The sequence below is a fragment of the Pongo pygmaeus genome, chromosome 15 (assembly GCF_028885625.2).
Source record: "Pongo pygmaeus isolate AG05252 chromosome 15, NHGRI_mPonPyg2-v2.0_pri, whole genome shotgun sequence".
Lineage (NCBI taxonomy): Eukaryota > Metazoa > Chordata > Mammalia > Primates > Hominidae > Pongo > Pongo pygmaeus.
The window spans coordinates 76,331,229-76,350,770 of NC_072388.2; the positions used below are offsets into that span (position 1 = coordinate 76,331,229).

At 41.5% G+C, this 19,542-nt stretch overlaps 1 protein-coding gene across 3 annotated transcripts in view; it reads right to left on the reverse strand.

Annotated features, from left to right (window-relative positions):
- Positions 1 to 2,595: 2,595 nt before the first annotated feature.
- The window catches only part of NOXRED1 (NADP dependent oxidoreductase domain containing 1), a 35,444-nt gene continuing 18,497 nt past the window's right edge, over positions 2,596 to 19,542 (reverse strand). The window contains exons 3-7 of one of the 3 annotated variants that reach the window (XM_054449660.2): positions 16,629 to 16,809; positions 15,888 to 16,039; positions 15,093 to 15,315; positions 10,309 to 10,401; positions 3,278 to 3,378 (exon numbers count right to left, since the gene is read on the reverse strand). In XM_054449660.2, coding sequence (XP_054305635.2) covers positions 10,347 to 10,401; positions 15,093 to 15,315; positions 15,888 to 16,039; positions 16,629 to 16,809 — 611 coding nt within the window. In that variant the 3' untranslated portion in view covers positions 3,278 to 3,378; positions 10,309 to 10,346. Of the gene's footprint in view, positions 3,379 to 10,308; positions 10,402 to 15,092; positions 15,316 to 15,887; positions 16,040 to 16,628; positions 16,810 to 19,542 lie in introns of all 3 variants that reach the window. The other 2 variants (XM_054449658.2, XM_054449659.2) reach the window with 2 other exon arrangements.

Sequence of the window (19,542 nt, forward strand, 5' to 3'; positions counted from 1 at the left end):
TCCCGAGTAGCTGGGATTACAGGCATCCGCCATCATGCCCAGCTAATTTTTGTATTTTTAGTAGAGATGATGTTTCACCATGTTGGCCAGGCTGGTCTGAAACTCCTAACAGTTGATCTGCCCGCCGTGGCCTCCCAAAGTGCCGGGATTACAAGCGTGACCTACTGCACCTGGCCCTTTTTCTCCTTTTCATTAAGGATCAGAGTTAGAACTGCTGGCTTCATTCCTAGTTGTGTCTCTGACTTATGGTACCTTCCCTTTGTTTTTGCAATTTAACCCCTTGTTAAAACAAAGATAGTCACGCTTATCTTTCTGGGTAATTTTAAGAATTCCTGAGCTTGGCAAGGTGGCTCACACCTGTAATCCTAGCTCTTTGGGTGGCTGAGGCGGGCAGATCACCTGAGGTCAGGAGTTCAAGACCAGCCTGGCCAACAAGGTGAAACCCTGTCTCTACTAAAAATACAAAAATTAGCTGGGCATGGTGGCACATGCCTGTAGTCCCAGCTATTCAGGAGGCTGAGGCAGAAGAATCATTTGAACCCAGGAAGCAGAGGTTGTCGTGAGCTGAGATGGTGCCACTGCACTCCAGCCTGGGTGACAGAGCGAGACTCTGTCTAAAACAAACAAACAAAACAAAGCAAAACAAAATTCCTGAAAAATTCTAGTAATGCACCTTGTAGTAGGAACATGTTGGGGAAATATAATTAAAAATAAAATCTCCTGCCAACTCCGGAGAGATAATTCTCTCCACAAATGCAGAAGAGAAACATTTTTATTCTTGAATAAGCATTAAACTGTGATGCACATCACAGGCAAGCTGCTAAAGAGATTGCAAAGACAAATCTCACCCTTGTACATGGCAGAGCAGATACAATACATGACATACATGTTAATTATCTGTGTCCAAAGGAAAAATAAAACTTCTGTCTTGACAACAGACAGAAGTTACTACTTGGAGCCAGGTACTTAGGCTAAACTCCCACAGAGACAGGGAGACAAGGTACCAGCCTCCTCAGTGCTCACATTTCAAAGAGATGTCTCCAAGGCCTCCGAAAAAGAGACTATCCTGAGGTATAAAATGGCTAGAGACTTACTCAGCTCTTTAAAAGATTTACATACATCTCAAGGACATAGTAAAAGGATTTACAGTGACAAGTTCTTTAAAGGAAATGGTAGGTTTTTGTTTATTTTTTTAAGATGGAGTCTCACTCTGTTGCCCAGGCTGGAGTGTAATGGTGTGATCTCAGCTCACTGCAACCTCCACCTCCCGGGTTCAAGTGATTCTCCTGCCTCAGCCTCCTGAGTAGCTGGGATTACAGGCATAAGCCACCACACCCAGCTAATTTTTTTGTATTTTTAGTAGAGACGAGGTTTCACCATGTTGGCCAGGCTGGTCTCAAACTCCTGGCCTCAAGAGATCTGCCTGCCTTGGCCTCCCACAGTGTGGAGATTACAGGTGTGAGCCACTGCGCCCAGCCTAAAGGAAATGTTTTACAAAAAAAAAAAAAGTGGGGAAGTTCTCTCTTCCTTTTGGCGTCAGGGAAAATTTAAAAGAAAAAAATTTTTTTAGAATGTGTGTATCTAAATATGTAAATATCTAAACATGGCTTACCACTATGAAATAGGTTCTGTGGTTTGCTTACAGGCTTTTTTATGTGGTACTTTCCAGGTCTTTATAATACAAAATTTAGGCTAGAGTCTACCCATGACTGCACTTCTCAAAAGAAATTATAGGCCGGGTGCAGTGGATCACGCCTGTAATTCCAGCACTTTGGGAGGCCGAGGCTGGCAGATCACTTGAGGTCAGGAGTTTGAAACCAGCCTGGCCAATGTGATGAAACTCCGTCTCTACTAAAAATACAAAAATCAGCCAGGTGTGGTGGTGTGCGCCTGTAATCCCAGCTATTCAGAAGGCTGAGGCAGGATAATCACTTGAACCCGGGAGGTGGAGGTTGCAGTGAGCCAAGATTGCGCCATTGCACTCCAGCCTGGGCAACAGAGCGAGACTCCATCTCAAAATAAATAAATCAATAAAAATAAAAAAAGAAATTATAAAATATTTCTCGTTACCTGAATGGCTCCAGTTCTCCTCTAGTTTTACAGATTTAACTGCTCATTCTCTTCCTGAACTCACATTTTAATCCTGAAAACAACCATGGGCTAACACAGTCCTGAAGGACAGTGATGAACCTCCAGTTCCCTATACCTGAATGAATAGTAAAAGATAGGTTTTTCTGTTTTTCCACTGAGAGAAGCAAGAGTGCCTCAAATGAACATTCATGCCAAGTGTTAATATTTGATGATGAACCTAATATTTTCCCAAATTGGACTAACAAAATTTTATCAGAAACCATTCTAACACCATACCATTGCATTTGCCTGGCTCATGATTATGTAAAAAAACAAAATGTAAATGATTAACCTAAGACCATAGTGATTTACATATATAGTGAATGGTTTTGTTCAAAAGCCCTTTAGCATTTAGCAAACAGTGGTTATGTTCTATGACAGAGCATAGTGACATCCCTGTTGTTTTCAACTCTTATAATTGACAAAAAGTATTTGCAAAACATAAAGGAAAGACCCAACAAATTTGCAGTATAGATCTATATTTTGCAAAATTAGTTTTAGCCATTAAATACCAGTTTTTTTAAATGGTTTAAATGGGAACAGCTGTAAATAAGATAGTACCAGAAGAGTCATATATAGTCAAAATAAGCATGATACAAGCCATAATTTAATTAAGATGGTTTACCATACCTTCACTTCTCTATCCAAAATTGTGAGAAAATCAAACTGTATCTTTTTCCAGCTACCTACTGCTGGCAAATGGATTGAAACTTGATTTATTGGAAAAGAAGCTGCAGTATGTAATTGTCTAAAACTTATAACATTATAACTTCTTGAATTTTAGAAGAGAAATAATTTGTATTAACAAGACTTTTCTGCGGGAGCAGCTTACTTAAGTTAGGTTGTGTAGTTTCACTAGTTGCTTCTGAAAGCCAGACACATATTGATGGATAGGACCACTTGTTTTATTCTACATTTTAAAGAGTCATCAATACAGTTTTATAATTCCTGATGTCTATCATGTGGCAAACACAATACAGTCACAAGACTCCCACAGTCAATTGTGATAATCAGGGCACAACTATTATAGGGAAAATCTGTGAGTGGGAAAAAATCCTGATTCCTGAGTTCTCTTATTGGGATGGAGAGCCTGTGGAAATGACTGGCTGTTCTTTGGTTAGGGAGATGCCAAATGAAGCACAGTATAGATGGGTAAGGTGGTCTTGGAGAACAGGACTGCTTGAGAGATGCTGGCTAAACGGAGTTTCCTTGAGTTGCACATCAGTCAGATCAAACCAGGGGAAAGGCCTGAGGTGAAAAAAAATATTGTTACTTTTTTATGTCTGTTCAGTATATCTGATTTGGCTGTTAAACACATCTTTTGAAGAAAGTTTTCCTCATTGCCTTTTCATAAACTAGAAATATTAATACCTTTTCATAAACTAGAAATTCAGCTAGAACTAGTCAATGTGTAGATGTAAGTGTACTTAATGGTGATTTCTCACACTTACTTATGTACATTTCTCTAAGCGCATTTGGAGAGGAATTCATTGTTAAAGAATTATTATAATATTGACATTGACACCCTTTGCAGAGTATTTTTCTTTTTCTCTCTCTCTCTTTTTTTTTTTTTTTTTTTTGAGACGGAGTCTTGCTCTGTCGCCCAGGCTGGAGTGCAGTGGCACGATCTCAGCTAACTGCAAGCTCTACCTCCCAGGTTCACGCCATTCTCCTGCCTCAGCCTCCCGAGTAGCTGGGACTACAGGCGCCCGCCACTATGCCCAGCCAATTTTTTTGTATTTTTAGTAGAGACAGGGTTTCACCGTGTTAGCCAGGAGGGTCTCGATCTCCTGACCTTGTGATCCGCCCGTCTCGGCCTCCCAAAGTGCTGGGATTACAGGTGTGAGCTACCGCGCCCGGCTGCAGAATATTTTTCTCGAATTTAGAAAGAACATACATAAGATCATGGACATTAAGCAAGGAAGAAGTCTAATTGCTTTTAAGATATCCTCTTTCGCTGTATAGATTAAAAAGTAGGTCGGGTGCAGTAGCTCATGCCTGTAATCCTAGCACTTTGGGAGGCCAAGGCAGCAGGATCACTTGAAGTCAGGCGTTTGAGACCAGCCTGGACAACATAGTGAGACCCCATCTGTACAAATTTAAAAAAAAATTAGCTGGATGTGGAGGGACACACCTGTAGTCCCAGCTACTCAGGAGGCTGAGGTGGGAAATTGCTTGAGCCCAGCAGGTCAAGGCTGCAGTGAGCTATGATCACACCACTGCACTCTAGCCTGGGCTACAGAGTGAGACCCCCATCTCTAAAAAAGAGAGAGAGGAAAGTTAATATGCAAATGAATACCTAACGGGGCAACGTTAAGTATTAGTCTATAGTGTAATTCAAGTTAAAAAGCCTTAAGACATAGGGTTTTGATATTTTTCAAAAGATCAGGAGAGACAGGCATGATGGTGCGCACCTGTAGTCCCAGCTACTCAGGAGGCTGAGAGAAGAGGATTGCTTGAGCCCAGGAGTTCAGGGCCAGCCTGGGCAACATAGTGAGACCCTGTCTGTTAAAAAAAAAAAAATCAAGAGTAAGGCTAAGGCAAAGATACCTGCTCTCACCAGTCTTATACAGAATAGTACTAGAAGTTCTAGGCAATGCAATAAGGCAAGAAAAGGAAATTAGAAGGCATGGACATTGGAAAGGAAGAAATGAAACTGTCTCTATTTATACATGACATTATTATCTATGTAGAAAACTCCAAGGAATCTTTTTTTTTTTTTTGAAACGGAGTTTCGCTCTTGTTGCCCAGGCTGCAGTGCAATGGTGCGATCTCAGCTCACCACAACCTCCACCTCTGGGTTCAAGTGATTCTCCTTCCTCAGCCTCCCAAGTAGCTGGGATTACAGGCATGCATCACCATGCCTGGCTAATTTTGTATTTTTAATAGAGACGGGGTTTCTCCATGTTCGTCAGGCTAGTCTGGAACTCCCGACCTCAGGTGATCCACCTGCCTCGGCCTCCCGAAGTGTTGGGATTACAGGCATGAGCCACCGCACCCAGCCGAAGGAATCTATTTTTAAAACCTCCTAGAACTAATGAATTTAGCAAGGTTGCAGGATACAAAATAAACATACAAATATCAATTGTATTTATATATAATAGTGATAAACATGTGGACACCAAAATTGAAAATGTTTTTTCATTTATTGTCACTCCAAAAAATGACATACTTAGATGTTAATCCAATAAAACATGTAAAAGACTTGCATAATAAAAACTATAAAATGCTGATGAAAGCAAAGAATATGTAGAGAGACATACTATATTAATGAGTGGGAAAACTCAACAAAATTAATATGTCAGTTTTCCAAAAATTGATCTATAGATGTAATCATAAAATAAAAATTATTGACAACACCAGTTGCTGGTGAGGATGCAGAGAAACTGGATTATACATTGCTAATGATAATATAAACTGGTACTACTGTGAAAAACAATTTGGCAGTGTCTTAAAAAAATAAATATGGAACTACCAAATGACAATAATTACACTCCTGGTCATTCATTTCAGGTAAGTGGACACTTATGTTCACACAAAAGCCTGTACATGAATGTTCATAACACCCTTATTCATAATAGCCAAAAACTGGAATCAACCCAGATATCCTTCAACAGGTGAATGGTTAAACAAATTGTGATACAGCCATGCCGTGGAATATTATTCAGCAATAAAAGTCAACTATTAATACACATAACAACTTGGATGAATCTCCAGAGACTTGCTGAATGAAAAAAGCCAGTTTCAAAAGGTGGCGTACATATGATTCCATTTATATAACATTCTTGAAATGACAAAATTATAGGAATGAAGAACACATTAGTGGTTACCAAGTTTGCAGCTGTGAGGGGGCAACATGAAGAATTAGTTAGTGAAAGAACTGTTCTATATCTTAACTGTATCAATGTCAATTTTGCAATATCTATTTGCATTGATGGAAAATGGGTAAATGGGTACATGGGATTTCACTATTATTTCGTAACAATTTCATGTGACTCCGTATTTATCTCAAAATAAAAAAAAAATTATCTTGGCTGGGTGCGGTGGCTCACACCTGTAATCCCAGCACTTTGGGAGGCCGAGGCAGGCGGATCATTTGCGGTCAGGAGTTCAAGACCAGCCTGGCCAACATGGTGAAACCCTGTCTCTACTAAAAATACAAAAAAATCAGCCAGGCTTACTGGCTGTAATCCCAGCTACTCAGGAGGCGGAGGCAGGAGAATTGTTTGAACCTGGGAAGCAGAGGTTGCAGTTAGCTGAGATTGCGCCACTCACTCCAGCCTGGGTGACAGAGCTAAACTCCGTCTCAAAAAAAAAAAAAAAAAAAAAACTTGAATTCCAGTTTCTGGTCTGATGTGTAAGAAGCTAGAAGTTGCCACTCTATCCTAACAATAATTAAAAAGCTGAACTAAAAAATCAATAACTCCTTTAGATATGTAAGAGAGGTAGGGTCAAGGGCAAACTACTCTCCCTAAGACTGCAGGGACCAGAATGCAAATGCTCAGAAGTAGCTTGCTGGAGGAGAAACCCATGAGCTGAAACCTCTATGGGAACCCAGTGCCAAGATAGGGAACCCGGAACTGTAACTGACAAATTGCTGGAGGTTCAGAGTGGACAAGTCTGAGAATAAAAATGTCAGGGGGACCCAATCACTGAGGACCCTCACACTTATGATTTTTACCTCTAGGAGCTCAACCAGGTTCTCAGTGATATCTGAGAAAAATCCCCTTGTGCTTCCATCAGAGGGAGAGGAAAAGGAACCATTTTGAAATATGCCAGAGCATTCTGTTCTTAGCAAGGTCTGCCCTTGGGAGAAACTATTTAACCAGAGCCAAACCTTCTGGGGTTTTATCTGAGCCTAACTGACCTGGGGGAAGAGAAATAGCCAGTTCCAGTCAGGTCTACCCTTCCACGTGGAAGGAGGAGTGGGCTTCTCAACTCCAGCCCACTTTAGCCATCCTGTTCCACTGAGGGAGAAAAATCCTGAGAAACACTTGTGAAGTTCACAGTCCAGAGCACAGGCTCACTCAAAGACTGAGACCTACTCATAGGACTATAGAACACTTCCCCTCCTCAACTCCTTACTACATTATTAAAGGCCTATTTACAGGCTGGGTACGATGGCTCATGCCTGTAATCCCAGCATTTTGGGAGGCCGAGGCGGGCAGATCATGGTGTCAGGAGTTCGAGACCAGCCTGGCCAACATGGTGAAACCCCATCTCTACTAAAAACACAAAAATTAGCTGGGTGTGGTGGTGGGCACCTGTAATCCAGCTACTCAGGAGGCTGAGGCAGGAGAATCGTTTGAACTCAGGAGGCGGAGGTTGCAGTGAGCCAAGATCGTGCTATTGCATTCCCACCTGAGCGACAGGGCAAGACTCTGTCTCAGAAACAAACAAACAAAAGCCTATTTACAGCAGTTCTTTTTACCTGGTACATCATGTCTGACTATCCAGAAAAAGTTAACAGGTATACTAAAAGCCAAAAAACAAAAAACCACCAAAACCCACAATTTGAAAAGGTAGAACAAGCAACAGAACCATATATGAGAGGAATACTGGAATAATCAGACTGGGAATTTAAAATAACTATGACTGAGGCCAGGCGAGGTGACTCACTCCTGTAATCCCAGCAATCTGGGAGGCCGAGGTGGGAGGATTGCTTGAGCCCAGGAATTCAAGCTTGGGCAACAAAGTGAGACCTTAGTCTCTACAAATAATAAAAAAAACTATCCAGGCATGGTGGCATGCGCCTGTGGTCCAGCTACTCGGGAGAGGCGGGAGGATCACTTGAGCTTGGGAGATTGTAGCTGCAGTGAGCAGTGATCATGCCACTGCACTCCGGCCTGGATAACAGAGCAAGACCTTGTCTCAAAAAATAAAATAACTATGACTAATATGCTAAAGGATCTAATGGATAAAGTAGACGGCAAGAACAGCCAGACTACGGAAGCAGAAAGATGGAAGTTCCAGGAACCAAAAATAAATACTACTCATTAAAAACACTGTGACAGATATGAAGAATGTCTTTGAGGCCCCTATTAGTAGACTGTACATGGCCGAGGAAATAATCTCTGAATCTGAGGATATCTCAACAGAAACCTCCAAAACTGAAAAGCAAAGAAAACAAGGACTGAAAAATAAAGAACAAAATATCCAAGGACTGTGGGACAACTACAAAAGATGTAACATGCACATAATGAGACTAGAAGGAGGAGAGAAAGGAACACAAGAAATATTTGAAACAATAATGACTGAGAATTTCTGCCAAATTATTGTCAGACACCAAACCACAGATCTAAGAAGCTCAAGAAGACACCAAGCAGGATAAATAACAAAAACAAACAAAAAACTATACCTAAACATATCATTTTGAGACTACAGAAAAACAAAAATAAAAAATCTTGAGATAAGCCAGAGGGAAAAAAACACTGTACCCATAGAAAAACAAAGATAAGAAAGCTGATTTTTAGGATCATGCAAGCAAGGAGAGAGTGCAGTGAAATATTTAAAGTGCAGGAAGAAAAAAAATCACTAACCTAGAACTCTGTGCAAAGTTATCCTTCGAAAGTGAAGGAGAAATAAAGATTTTACCAAACAAAAATTGAGGGAATTTGTTGCCAGTAGACCTGTCTTGCAAGAAATGTTCAAAGAAGTTCCTTAGGAGGAAAATGATATAGGTCAGAAACACGGATCTACATAAAGAAAAGAAGAGCACTAAAGAAGGAACAAGTGAAGATAACTTTAGTTTTTCTTACTCCTAATTGATCTAACAGATAACACTGTAAACCAGAAAGTATCTGAGACAAGCATCAGTCAATTTAGAAAGTTTATTTTGCGGAGGTTGTGGCTATGTGCCCGTGACACAGCCTCAGGAGGTTCTGATGACATGTGCCCAAGGTAGTCGGGGCACAGCATGGTTTTATACATTTTAGGAATACAGGAGACATCAATCACTATATGTAAGATGTACATTGGTTTGGTCTGGAAAGGTGGGACAACTTCAAGTGGGGCGGGGGTTTCCAGGTCATAGGTAGATAAGAGACAAACGGTTTTATTCTTTTGAGTTTTTGATGAGCCTTTCACTGAATACACAATTTACAGGAATAGTCTCTTATGACTTAGAATGACTTAGTGAAGCAATAGGGCAAATGTTTAAATGTATGTTGCAAAGTTGTAGGATACAAGATTAATATGCAAAAGTCAGTCTCTTTTCTATATACCAGCAATGAACAAGTGGAATTTGAAATTAAAAACACATTACCATTTATATTAGCACCCCCAAAATGAAATACTTAGGTATAAATCAAACAAAATATGTGCAAGATCTATATAAGGAAAACTATGAAACTGATGAGAGAAGTCAAAAAACAACAAAATAAATATAGAGATTTCATGTTCATGGAGAAGAAGACTCAATACTATAAAGATGTCAGTTCTTCCCAACTGAACTACACATTCAACACAATGCCAATCAAAATCGCAGGAAATTATTTTGTGGATATTGAAAATTTGACTATAGTTTAAATGGGGCCAGGTGCAGCAGCTCACGCCTGTAATCCCAGCACTTTGGGAGGCCAAGGTGGGTGGATCGCAAGGTCAGGAGTTTGAGACCAGCCTGGCCAACATGGTGAAACCCCATCTCTACTAAAATACAAAAATTAGCTGGGCATGGTGGCAGGTGTCTGTAATCCCAGCTACTAGGGAGGCTGAGGCAGGAGAATTGCTTGAACACAGGAAGCAGAAGTTGCAGTGAGCCAAGATGGCGCCACTGCACTCCAGCATGGGCAACAGAACAAGACTCCGTCTCAAAAAAAAAAAGTTCAGGCTGGGCACGGTGGCTCACGCCTGTAATCCCAGCACTTTGGGAGGCCCAGGCGGGTGGATCATGAGGTCAGGAGATTGAGACCATCCTGGCTAACATGGTGAAACCCCATCTCTACTAAAAATACAAAAAATTAGCTGGGCATGGTGGCGGGCACCTGTAGTCCCAGCTACTCGGGAGGCTGAGGCAGAAGAATGGCGTGAACCCGGGAGGCGGAGCTTGCAGTGAGCCGAGATTGTGTCACTGCACTCCAGCCTGGGCAACAGAGCAAGACTCCATCTCTAAAAAAAAAAAAAAAAAGTTTAAATGGAAGAGCAAAAGACTCAGAACAGGCTGGGTGTGATGGCTCATACCTGTAATTCCAGCACTTTGGGAGGCTGAGGCAGGTGGATCACTTGAGGCCAGGAGATTGAGACCAGCCTGGGCAACATAGCAAGATCCCATCTCTACAAAAAAATATAAAAAATCAGCTGGGCACAATGGTGTGCACCTGTAGTTCTGTAGTTCTAGCTACTCAGGAAGCTGAAGTGGGAGGATTGCTTGAGCCCAGAAGGTTGAAGCTGCAGTGAGCCATGATCGTGCCACTGCACCCCAGCCTGGGCAACAGAGCAAGACCTTGTCTCAACAACAAAAAAGACTCAGAATAGCCAACTCAGTATTGAAATGGAAGAACAAAGTCAGAGGAGTAACACTACCCAACTTCAAGACATCCTTTAAAGCTACAATAATCAAGACAGTGCGGTATTGGTGAAAGACAAACAGAGTGGAATAGAATAGAAAGCCCAGAAATAGACCCGCATAAATATAGTTAACTGCTCTTTGACAAAGGAGCAAAAGCAATATAATGGAGAAAAGACAGTCTCTTCACAAATGGTACTGAAGCACTTGGACATCCACATGCAAAAAAGAAAAAATGAATCTAGACACAAACCTTACACCCTTCACAGAAGTTAAGTCAAAATGTGTCACATGCAGAACTATAAAACTCCTGGAAGATAACGTAGGAGAAAATCTAGATGATCTTGGGTTTGGCAGTGACTTTATAGTTGTTAACACCAAAGGCATGATCCATGAAAAAAACAATTGACAAGCTGGACATAATTAAAGAATTTAAATTAAATAACTAAAACTAAAAGCCTCTGCTTTGTGAAAGACACTGTCAAGAGAATGAAAACACAAGCCACAGACTAGAGAAAATATTTGCAGAAGACAGATAAAGGACTGTTTTCCAAAACATACAAAGAACTCTTAAAATTCAACAATAGGAGCCAGGCGCGGTGGCTCATGCCTGTAATCCCAGCACTTTGGGAGGTCGAGGTGCACGGATCACCTGAGATGGGGAGTTCAAGACCAGCCTGACTAACATGGAGAAACCTCATCTCTACTAAAAAAAAAAAAAAAATACAAAAATTAGCCGGGCATGGTGGTGCATGCCTGTAATCTCAGCTACTCGGGGGTCTGAGGCAGGAGAATCGCTTGAACCCAGGAGGCAGAGGTTGCGGTGAGCTGAGATTGTGCCATTGCACTCCAGCCTGGGCAACAAGAGCGAAACTCCGTCTCAAAAAAAAAAAAAAAAAATTCAACAATAGGAACACAACCCAATTTAAAAATGGGCCAGAGACCTTAACAGACACCTCACCAAAGACAATATACAAATGGTCAATGAGCATATGAAAAGATGCTACACATCAGGCCAGGCATGGTGGCTCATGCCTGTAATCCCAGTATTTTGGGAGGCCAAGACAGGCATCACCTGAGGTCAGGAGTTCAAGACCAGCCTGCTAACATGGTGAAACCCCATTTCTACTAAAAATACAAAAAATTAGCCGGGTGTGGTGGCGCACGCCTGTAATCCCAGCTACTTGGGAGGCTGAGGCAGGAGAATCGCTTGAACCAGGGAGGCAGAAGTTGCAGTGAGCCGAGATCACACCATTGCACTCCAGCTTGGGCAACAAAAGTGAAACTCCATCTCAAAAAAAAAAAAGAATACAAGGAAAATTTGACAGGAAAACTATATAGTTTACAACATTAATTAAATATTACAATCTTAAAGGAGAGGAGAAACAAAAATCTCATTAAATGCTTAAAAGGGAAACTGAAAAAATTTGAAATAGATTTTCTTAAAACTTAAGAAGACTAAAATTAGGATGAGTAAATTAGGGTTGACAAACTACTAGAAGGAAACTTTTTGTTTTTATTATGGAAATCTTAAAACAAAATAGAATGAAACATAGAATAGTATTAAGTAAAAAAGGATATAACAAAAAATAGTATAACAAAACTCCGTGTGCCTATCACTCAGATTTAACAATTATCAATTTATAGCTAATCTTTTCTCATCCAAAACCCCACCCCTACTCCTTTACCCGAATCTATTGGATTATTTTGAAGGCAATCCCAGACACTATATCACTTGATAGACTTATCACAAAAATACAAAAATTAGCCAGGCGTGGTGGTGTGTGCCCGTAGTCCCAGCTACTCGGGAAGCTGAGGTGGGAAGATCACGTGAGCCCAGGAGGTGGAGGTTGCTGTGAGCCAACATTACACACCACTGCATTCCAGCCTGGGCAGCAGAGTAAGACCCTCTATCAAAAAAATTAAAATAAAAACAAAAAAGTTAATGGAAATAAAAGGCCCACCAAGTGCTCAACATTTAATTAAAATAGACCTACAGCATGGCACGTCGTAAAATTTCAAGATACTGAGGTCAAAAGATCTCACAAGCTTCCAGAAAGGAAAGAAACAGGTTTCAGACAAAGGATTAAGAATTAGAATGACACTGTAACTCTCATTAGCAACTTTAGAAGCTGAAAGACAATGAAGCAATGCCTCAAAATTCTCCCATCCAAGTACTAACCAGGCCCGACCCTGCTTAGCTTCCGAGATCAGATGATATCAGGCACATTCAGGGTGGTATGGCTGTAGATGCAATGCCTCAAAATTCTAAGGGAAAATTATTTCCAACCTGCAATTCTATACCTGGCTATGTTCTCAGTAAAATAGAAGGCTAGAATAAAAACATCTCAAAGAGTCTCTGAAGATTATTTCAATGCACCCTTTCTCAGGAAGGTACTGCAGGACATGTTCCTCCCAAATTAAGAAGTAATTCATGAGAGAGAAACAAGAGATGCTTCCATGACAGGAAACAAGAGATCCAATACAACAGAAAAGTGAGGGGAATCCCTGGGATAATGAAGAAGAAAAATCTCCAAACCAAAAGTGACTCACAGGCATAGAGAATAAACTGTCCATTGATGATTGATTGGAATACAAAAGATAAGAGAGGAAGAAGAATCTAGAATTACTTCTAGGGTTCTGACTTGAGCAACTTGGTGAAGCAGCATGTAATTAGGTAAGAAACATCAGAAGGCCGGGTGCGGTGGCTCACGCCTGTAATCCCAGCACTTTGGGGAGGCCGAGGCGGGAGGATCACAAGGTCAGGAGTTCGAGACCATCCTGGCTAACACAGTGAAACCCCATCTCTACTGAAAATAGAAAAAAATTAGCCGGGCGTGGTGGCAGGCGCCTGTAGTCCCAGCTACTCGGGAGGCTGAGGCAGGAGAATGGCGTGAACCCCGGGAGGCAGAGGTTGCAGACTCCGTCTCAAAAAAAAAAAAAAAAGAAAGAAAGAAACATCAGAAGAGCAGGTATAAGAGCAGGTATATTTTTGGACGTGGTGAGTTTTAGTGGAGATGGTGAATACACAGTTACCTAGGCACAGCATTGACATTTAGGCTACAGATACAGAGTTACATGCTGTCAGTGTAAAGATGGGAACCTAAGTCCCCAAAGTGGAAAAGATCACCAGGAACAAAGTATAGAATGAAAAGAAGTATAGCATGAAAAGAAAAGGGCCTAGGATAGAGCCCTGAAAACACCCAGATTTAAGGGTGAGGCAGAGGAGGAGCTAGCAAAGGAGGGGCCGGGGAGTCAGGAAGAAAATGAGGAGAACGGGAGGGATCATGACAGCCTAGGGAAGAGACTGCTTCAAGAAGGATGGCATGTTCAATAATTAAGGAAGAAAAAGAGTTTAAAGCATCCAGTGGATCTAGTGACACGGAAGTCACTAGTAATAAGAGCAATAATCTGTGCATATTAGATTATCAAAGATCAAAAATATTTATTTGATAGTTATCAGATAACAAAGAAGTGGCACCCTCATATGTTGTTGGTAGAAATGTAAACAAGTACCACATTTTTTATAAGCAATTTGGGAATATCTATCAAATATAAAATATGTATAAACTTTGACCTAGAGATTCTTTCACATATGCCACCGAAATACTGGTACAAGTGCACAAAGTACAAGAATGTTCAAAGCAGGCCGGGCGCACTGGCTCACACCTGTAATCCCAGCACTTTGGTAGGCCAAGGCAGGTGGATCACTTGAGGTCAGGAGTTGGAGACCAGCCTGGCCAACATGGCGAAACCCTGTATCTACTAAAAATACAAAAATTAGCCAGGGATGGTGGCACACACCTGTAATCCCAGCTACTCGGGAGGCTGAGGCACTTGAATCACTTAAACCCAAGAGGCAGAGGTTGCAGTGAGCCGAGATTGTGCCACTGCACTCCAGCCTGGGTGACAGAGCAAGACTGTCTCAAAAATAAAAAAAAATTAAAAAAAAAAAAAAAAAGAATGTCAAAGCAGCCTGTAATGCAAAATTGGGGATGGGAGGAGGAACTACATCTCTATCAAGTGGAGACAGGGTGAATAAATTTAATGAAATAAATGTGTCCAGTGTACACCTAGGTAGCTGCTCATAAATGAAGTAGCTATGATTGTACTAACAGAATGGTAGCTGTGATACAGTAAGTAAAAAAGCAGAATATATAGTTCCCATGTGTCTAACACTGTATATATAGGAACAGATATGCATATACATTATAATATAACAATATAAATGTTTGTAAATGCATAGATAAAAATATAAAAACTGTTAGAGGTGAAATCTATGAAACGGGATTTGGAAGGCAAAGGATGGCATTTACTTTTCCACTAGTTGAAATTCTTTACAAAAAGGTATGATTTTTATCAATGTTTAAAGAGAACATGAAAGGATAAAAGAAAAAAAGCATTAACTAAGAGAAGAGTCTGGGAGAAATGAGAATGGCCATTTGTCTGATGCCCTTACCTTTCCTGAGACAAGTTCTTGCCATAGGCTTTGCTGACAAAATCTGTTAATTGAAACTTTGGGCAAGATGCTGTGTCTTTCCCACAGTCTTCAAAGTGCACGGAGAGAAAGAGTTCACTCAGAAGCTGCAGCACTTGGGAGTGGGCCATGTTTCTTGCTGTGCATATGTTTAGGGCCGCATAGAACACTCCCTCCAACCACTTGATATTGAGGATTATTCCTCCTACACATCAATGAGAAGGTAAATACCAGTTAGCACCACCAAAAATGAGTTGCAGAGAACCTAGAATAAACCCCTGACAGTGAATAGCCACCTTTTTTCCAAGACAGATGGGTAATATGAACCACGAGATAAGCAAACATTCCTTCCTGAGTCACAAGCGCTACTTGTGCCCTTTGTAACACATCATGTGTTGACCATCCCAAAGGTGGACAGATACGACTACTGTAGACATTGCTAATGGCAAAAAGTGTCTCTGGAATAGTCGTTGCTAATATGGAGAAGGAACTAGGGAAAACTGCAAGTTTAGAACAGGGAAAAGCCATTTTAGTCCAACATTACATCCTCCTATTGAAATAAGCTATCTCCTCTTTTGGTTTTAGTTTGTCCTTAAGAAGTCCAAATAATCAAGCTTCTCAGCTCTTCCTAAGTAGCTCTCCTGCAATACCTTGTGCCTTACACACACACACACACACACACACACACACACACACAGAGATTGATTTAATAAGATAGCAATGGGCCAACAGGAAAGTAATTTTCAAAAGAATGCCAGAAATATGTTGAGCCATGACCAGCAGGACTGTAGGGACAGGTAGCTTGAAGAATCGTAGGATCTTGGAGAGCAGCTACGACTCCCTTATTGGCCCCCCAGACGCTGACAGAATCTTCACCATACTGATACTGAGGCCGCAAAATATTGGTGTGGTTCAACAGTAGTTTCAGCCTGGAAGTAAAGCCAAGACAGGGAGTGCAATGCGAGGACTGGAATAAATGACGACATAACCCACTGTGTTTACATCCAACCCCATCAACAGACTCCCCCGCACAGCTCAGAGATAAATGCGGGTCTGGGTCTGTGCTGAGAGCACTAATTAACTGGACTGTTCATCCACCTAACAAATCCTTACTTATTGAATGTTATGTGCCAGGCACTGGGCTAGAAACTAAGTGTGCAGAAATAATATTTGACACATACTTTCAGTAACTTTTCATGTTATTGACCGATGGTTTCTCTTCTCATTGATGCATAAGGAGAATACTTCAGTGTTCAAGTAATGGGAATAAATGTTCTATTGCAATTTTAAACCTTTGTACAACAACAAAAATGGTTTGTGGGTACTATTTGTGGGTAAGTAGGGAAGTTATGAGAAAGATTGGCTAACTATGTTCTTCTACAGATAAAGCTGCTTCCTCCTTATTACTGGAAAAAACCAACTCTAAGAGATAGGGGCTACAGTGGAGGTGGGAGGCAGAAGTCAGAGATAAGGAGACAGAGTAGTTGTGCCAGTTCCATTCTCACTCTAACAAGATACCTGGGTAGTGGGATGGCAGCTATAAAGCTGTACACAATGCTGGTCTTCTCAAGGCTGGTGTGTATTTCTACACAGATATTAGGCAGCTGAGATGGCAAGCAGCAGAGGAATATCACGTTGGCCCAGCTCACCAGGTCAGCGTTATGGTAAAAGCATTTGATTCCCAGCTTCTGGAGCTCACCTGGGAGGGATAAAGGAAGACAGGAAGAGCACAGTACTAAGGAGTTTGACTTGAACATCAACTATGGGGAGAGGGTGATCATTATTTTAGCTCAGTAAATCAACCCATCTTATTGCTCCATAAATCAGAAGATATTCCTTCCTACAGACCTTCTAAAAGCCATGCAGCAATGCCCTAACTCTATTACTAAAGCAGCAGTAGTACTTTAAATTATAATCCATCTTTTTTTTTTTTTTTGAGACGGAGTCTCACTCTGATGCCCAGGCTGCAGTACACTAATGTAATCTAGGCTCACTGCAACCTCTGCCTCCCGGGTTCAAACGATTCTCCTGCCTCAGCCACTCGAGTAGCTGAGATTACAGGCATGCGCCACACACCCAGTTAGTTTTTATATTTTTAGTAGAAACGGGGTTTCACTATGTTGGCCAGGCTGGTCTTAAACTCCCAACCTCAGATGATCCACCCATCTCGTCCGCCCAAAGTGCTGGGATTACAGGCGTGAGCCACCACGCCTGGCCTATAATTCATCTTTATCTTACTTTTAGATCAAGTGCTAGAATTTTTCCAATTTTTTTTTTTTTAAGACAGGGTCTTGCTCTGTCACCTGTGGTGTGATCATGGCTTACTATAGCCTCAACTTCCTGAGCTCAAGGGATCCTCCCACCTCAGCCTCCCAAGTAGCTGGGACCACTGGTGAGTGTGACCATGCCCAAGTAATTTTTTTATTTTGTGTAGAGACAAGGTCTTACTATGTTGCCTAGGCTGGCCTCAAACCTCAGGACTCAAGTGATCCTCTCACCTCCACCTCCCAAAGTCCTGGGATTACGGGCATGAGCCATTATGTGCTGCCCAGACTTTTTTTTAGGAAGAAAAAAGTCTCAGAGAAGCCTTTTACTCCAATGTACTGCAGGATAACCATGTGTCAGATAATGTACAAAGTAATTTACAGTTTCTAAGGTGTAACCCCCACAAGGACCTTATGAAGCAGAAACGAGTAGCACTCCCATTTTACAGATGAGGAGACTGAGGATTCAAGAAGTTATATGACTTGTCCAAAGTTACAGAGCTGCTGGCTTGAGGTGGTGGAAAAGACTAGGAGAGTGGAAAGTATAAATCAGAGGCTGAGAGGAGTTTGCAAAGATTTAACAGTTTCGGTAAAGTATATACAAATTAATTTTATTAGGATATTTATAAATGAAGAAAGACTGATAACTCATGTAGTTGCATAAAAACACTCACTGGTAGTTAATATATATATATATTTTTTTTTTTGGCTAGAGACGGGATCTAACATGTTATCCAGGCCGGTTTCCAACTCCTGGCTTCAAGTGATGCCCCTGCCATAGCCTCCCAAAGTGCTGGGATTATGAGCATGAGGCAATATGGATTTTCAAAAGCATAAACCTAAAGTGTACACTCACATCTGGTGGTATGTCATAAATGTCATTGGAAAACAGAATATAACAGACATTGGAGAGTGACTTCTTATGTTAACCACTGACAGTACATGGCAAATGTTATGCTGAGGTTATCTAAATACTGATAAACCTGGAAGAAAGACAGATGATTTGGTTTGGCTCTGTGCCCCCAACCCAAATCTCATCTCGAATTGTAATCCCCACGTGTCGAGGGAGGGACCTGGTGTGAGGTGATTGGATCATGGGGGCAGTTTCCCGCATGCTGTTCTTATGATAGTGAGGGAGTTCTCATGAGAGCTGATAGTTTAAACATGGCACTCTCCCCTGTGTGCTCTCTCCTCCCGCCTTGTGAAGAAGGTACTTGCTTCTCCTTCACCTTCCACCATGATTGTAAGTTTCCTGAGGCCTCCACAGCCATGCAGAACTGTGAGTCAATTAAACCTCTTTTGTTTATAAATTACCCAGTCTCAGACAGTATCTTTATATCAGTGTGAAAACAGACTAATACAACAGGACAAAGTTTAGAAAACAGGCATATCTATCATTCTCTCCTGTGTTGTTCTCATTCTTTTCCTGTGCATAGAAGCTGATGTTGAGCATTTTGAATTCTTGTTTCCTTACACAACACGTAGTGATATTTTACAACTATAATTTTATTCTAATAAATATATTGCTTCGCAAAGAATATATGTACTTTGTTAAAATATCACATATATTAGTCCTATTGATGGGATAAAGAAATATACCTTGAGTGGTAAATTTTTTTTTTTTTTTTTTTGAGACAGAGTCTTGCTCTGTCATCCAGGCTGGAGTGCGTGGTGCAATTTTGAGTCATTGCAATTTCTGCCTCCTGGGTTCAAGCAATTCTTATTCCTCTCCCGTAGCTGGGATTCAAAGGTATGTGCCATCATGCCCGGCTAATTTTTGTATTTTTAGCAGAGATGGGGTTAAGTCATGTTGGCCAGGCTGGTCTCAAACTCCTGGCCTCAAGTGATCCACGTGACTCAGCCTCTCAAAGTGCTGGGATTACCGGCATGACTCAGCCTCTCAAAGTGCTGGGATTACCGGCATGACTCAGCCTCTCAAAGTGCTGGGATTACCGGCGTGACTCAGCCTCTCAAAGTGCTGGGATTACCGGCGTGACTCAGCCTCTCAAAGTGCTGGGATTACCGGCGTGACTCAGCCTCTCAAAGTGCTGGGATTACCGGCGTGACTCAGCCTCTCAAAGTGCTGGGATTACCGGCGTGACTCAGCCTCTCAAAGTGCTGGGATTACCGGCGTGACTCAGCCTCTCAAAGTGCTGGGATTACCGGCG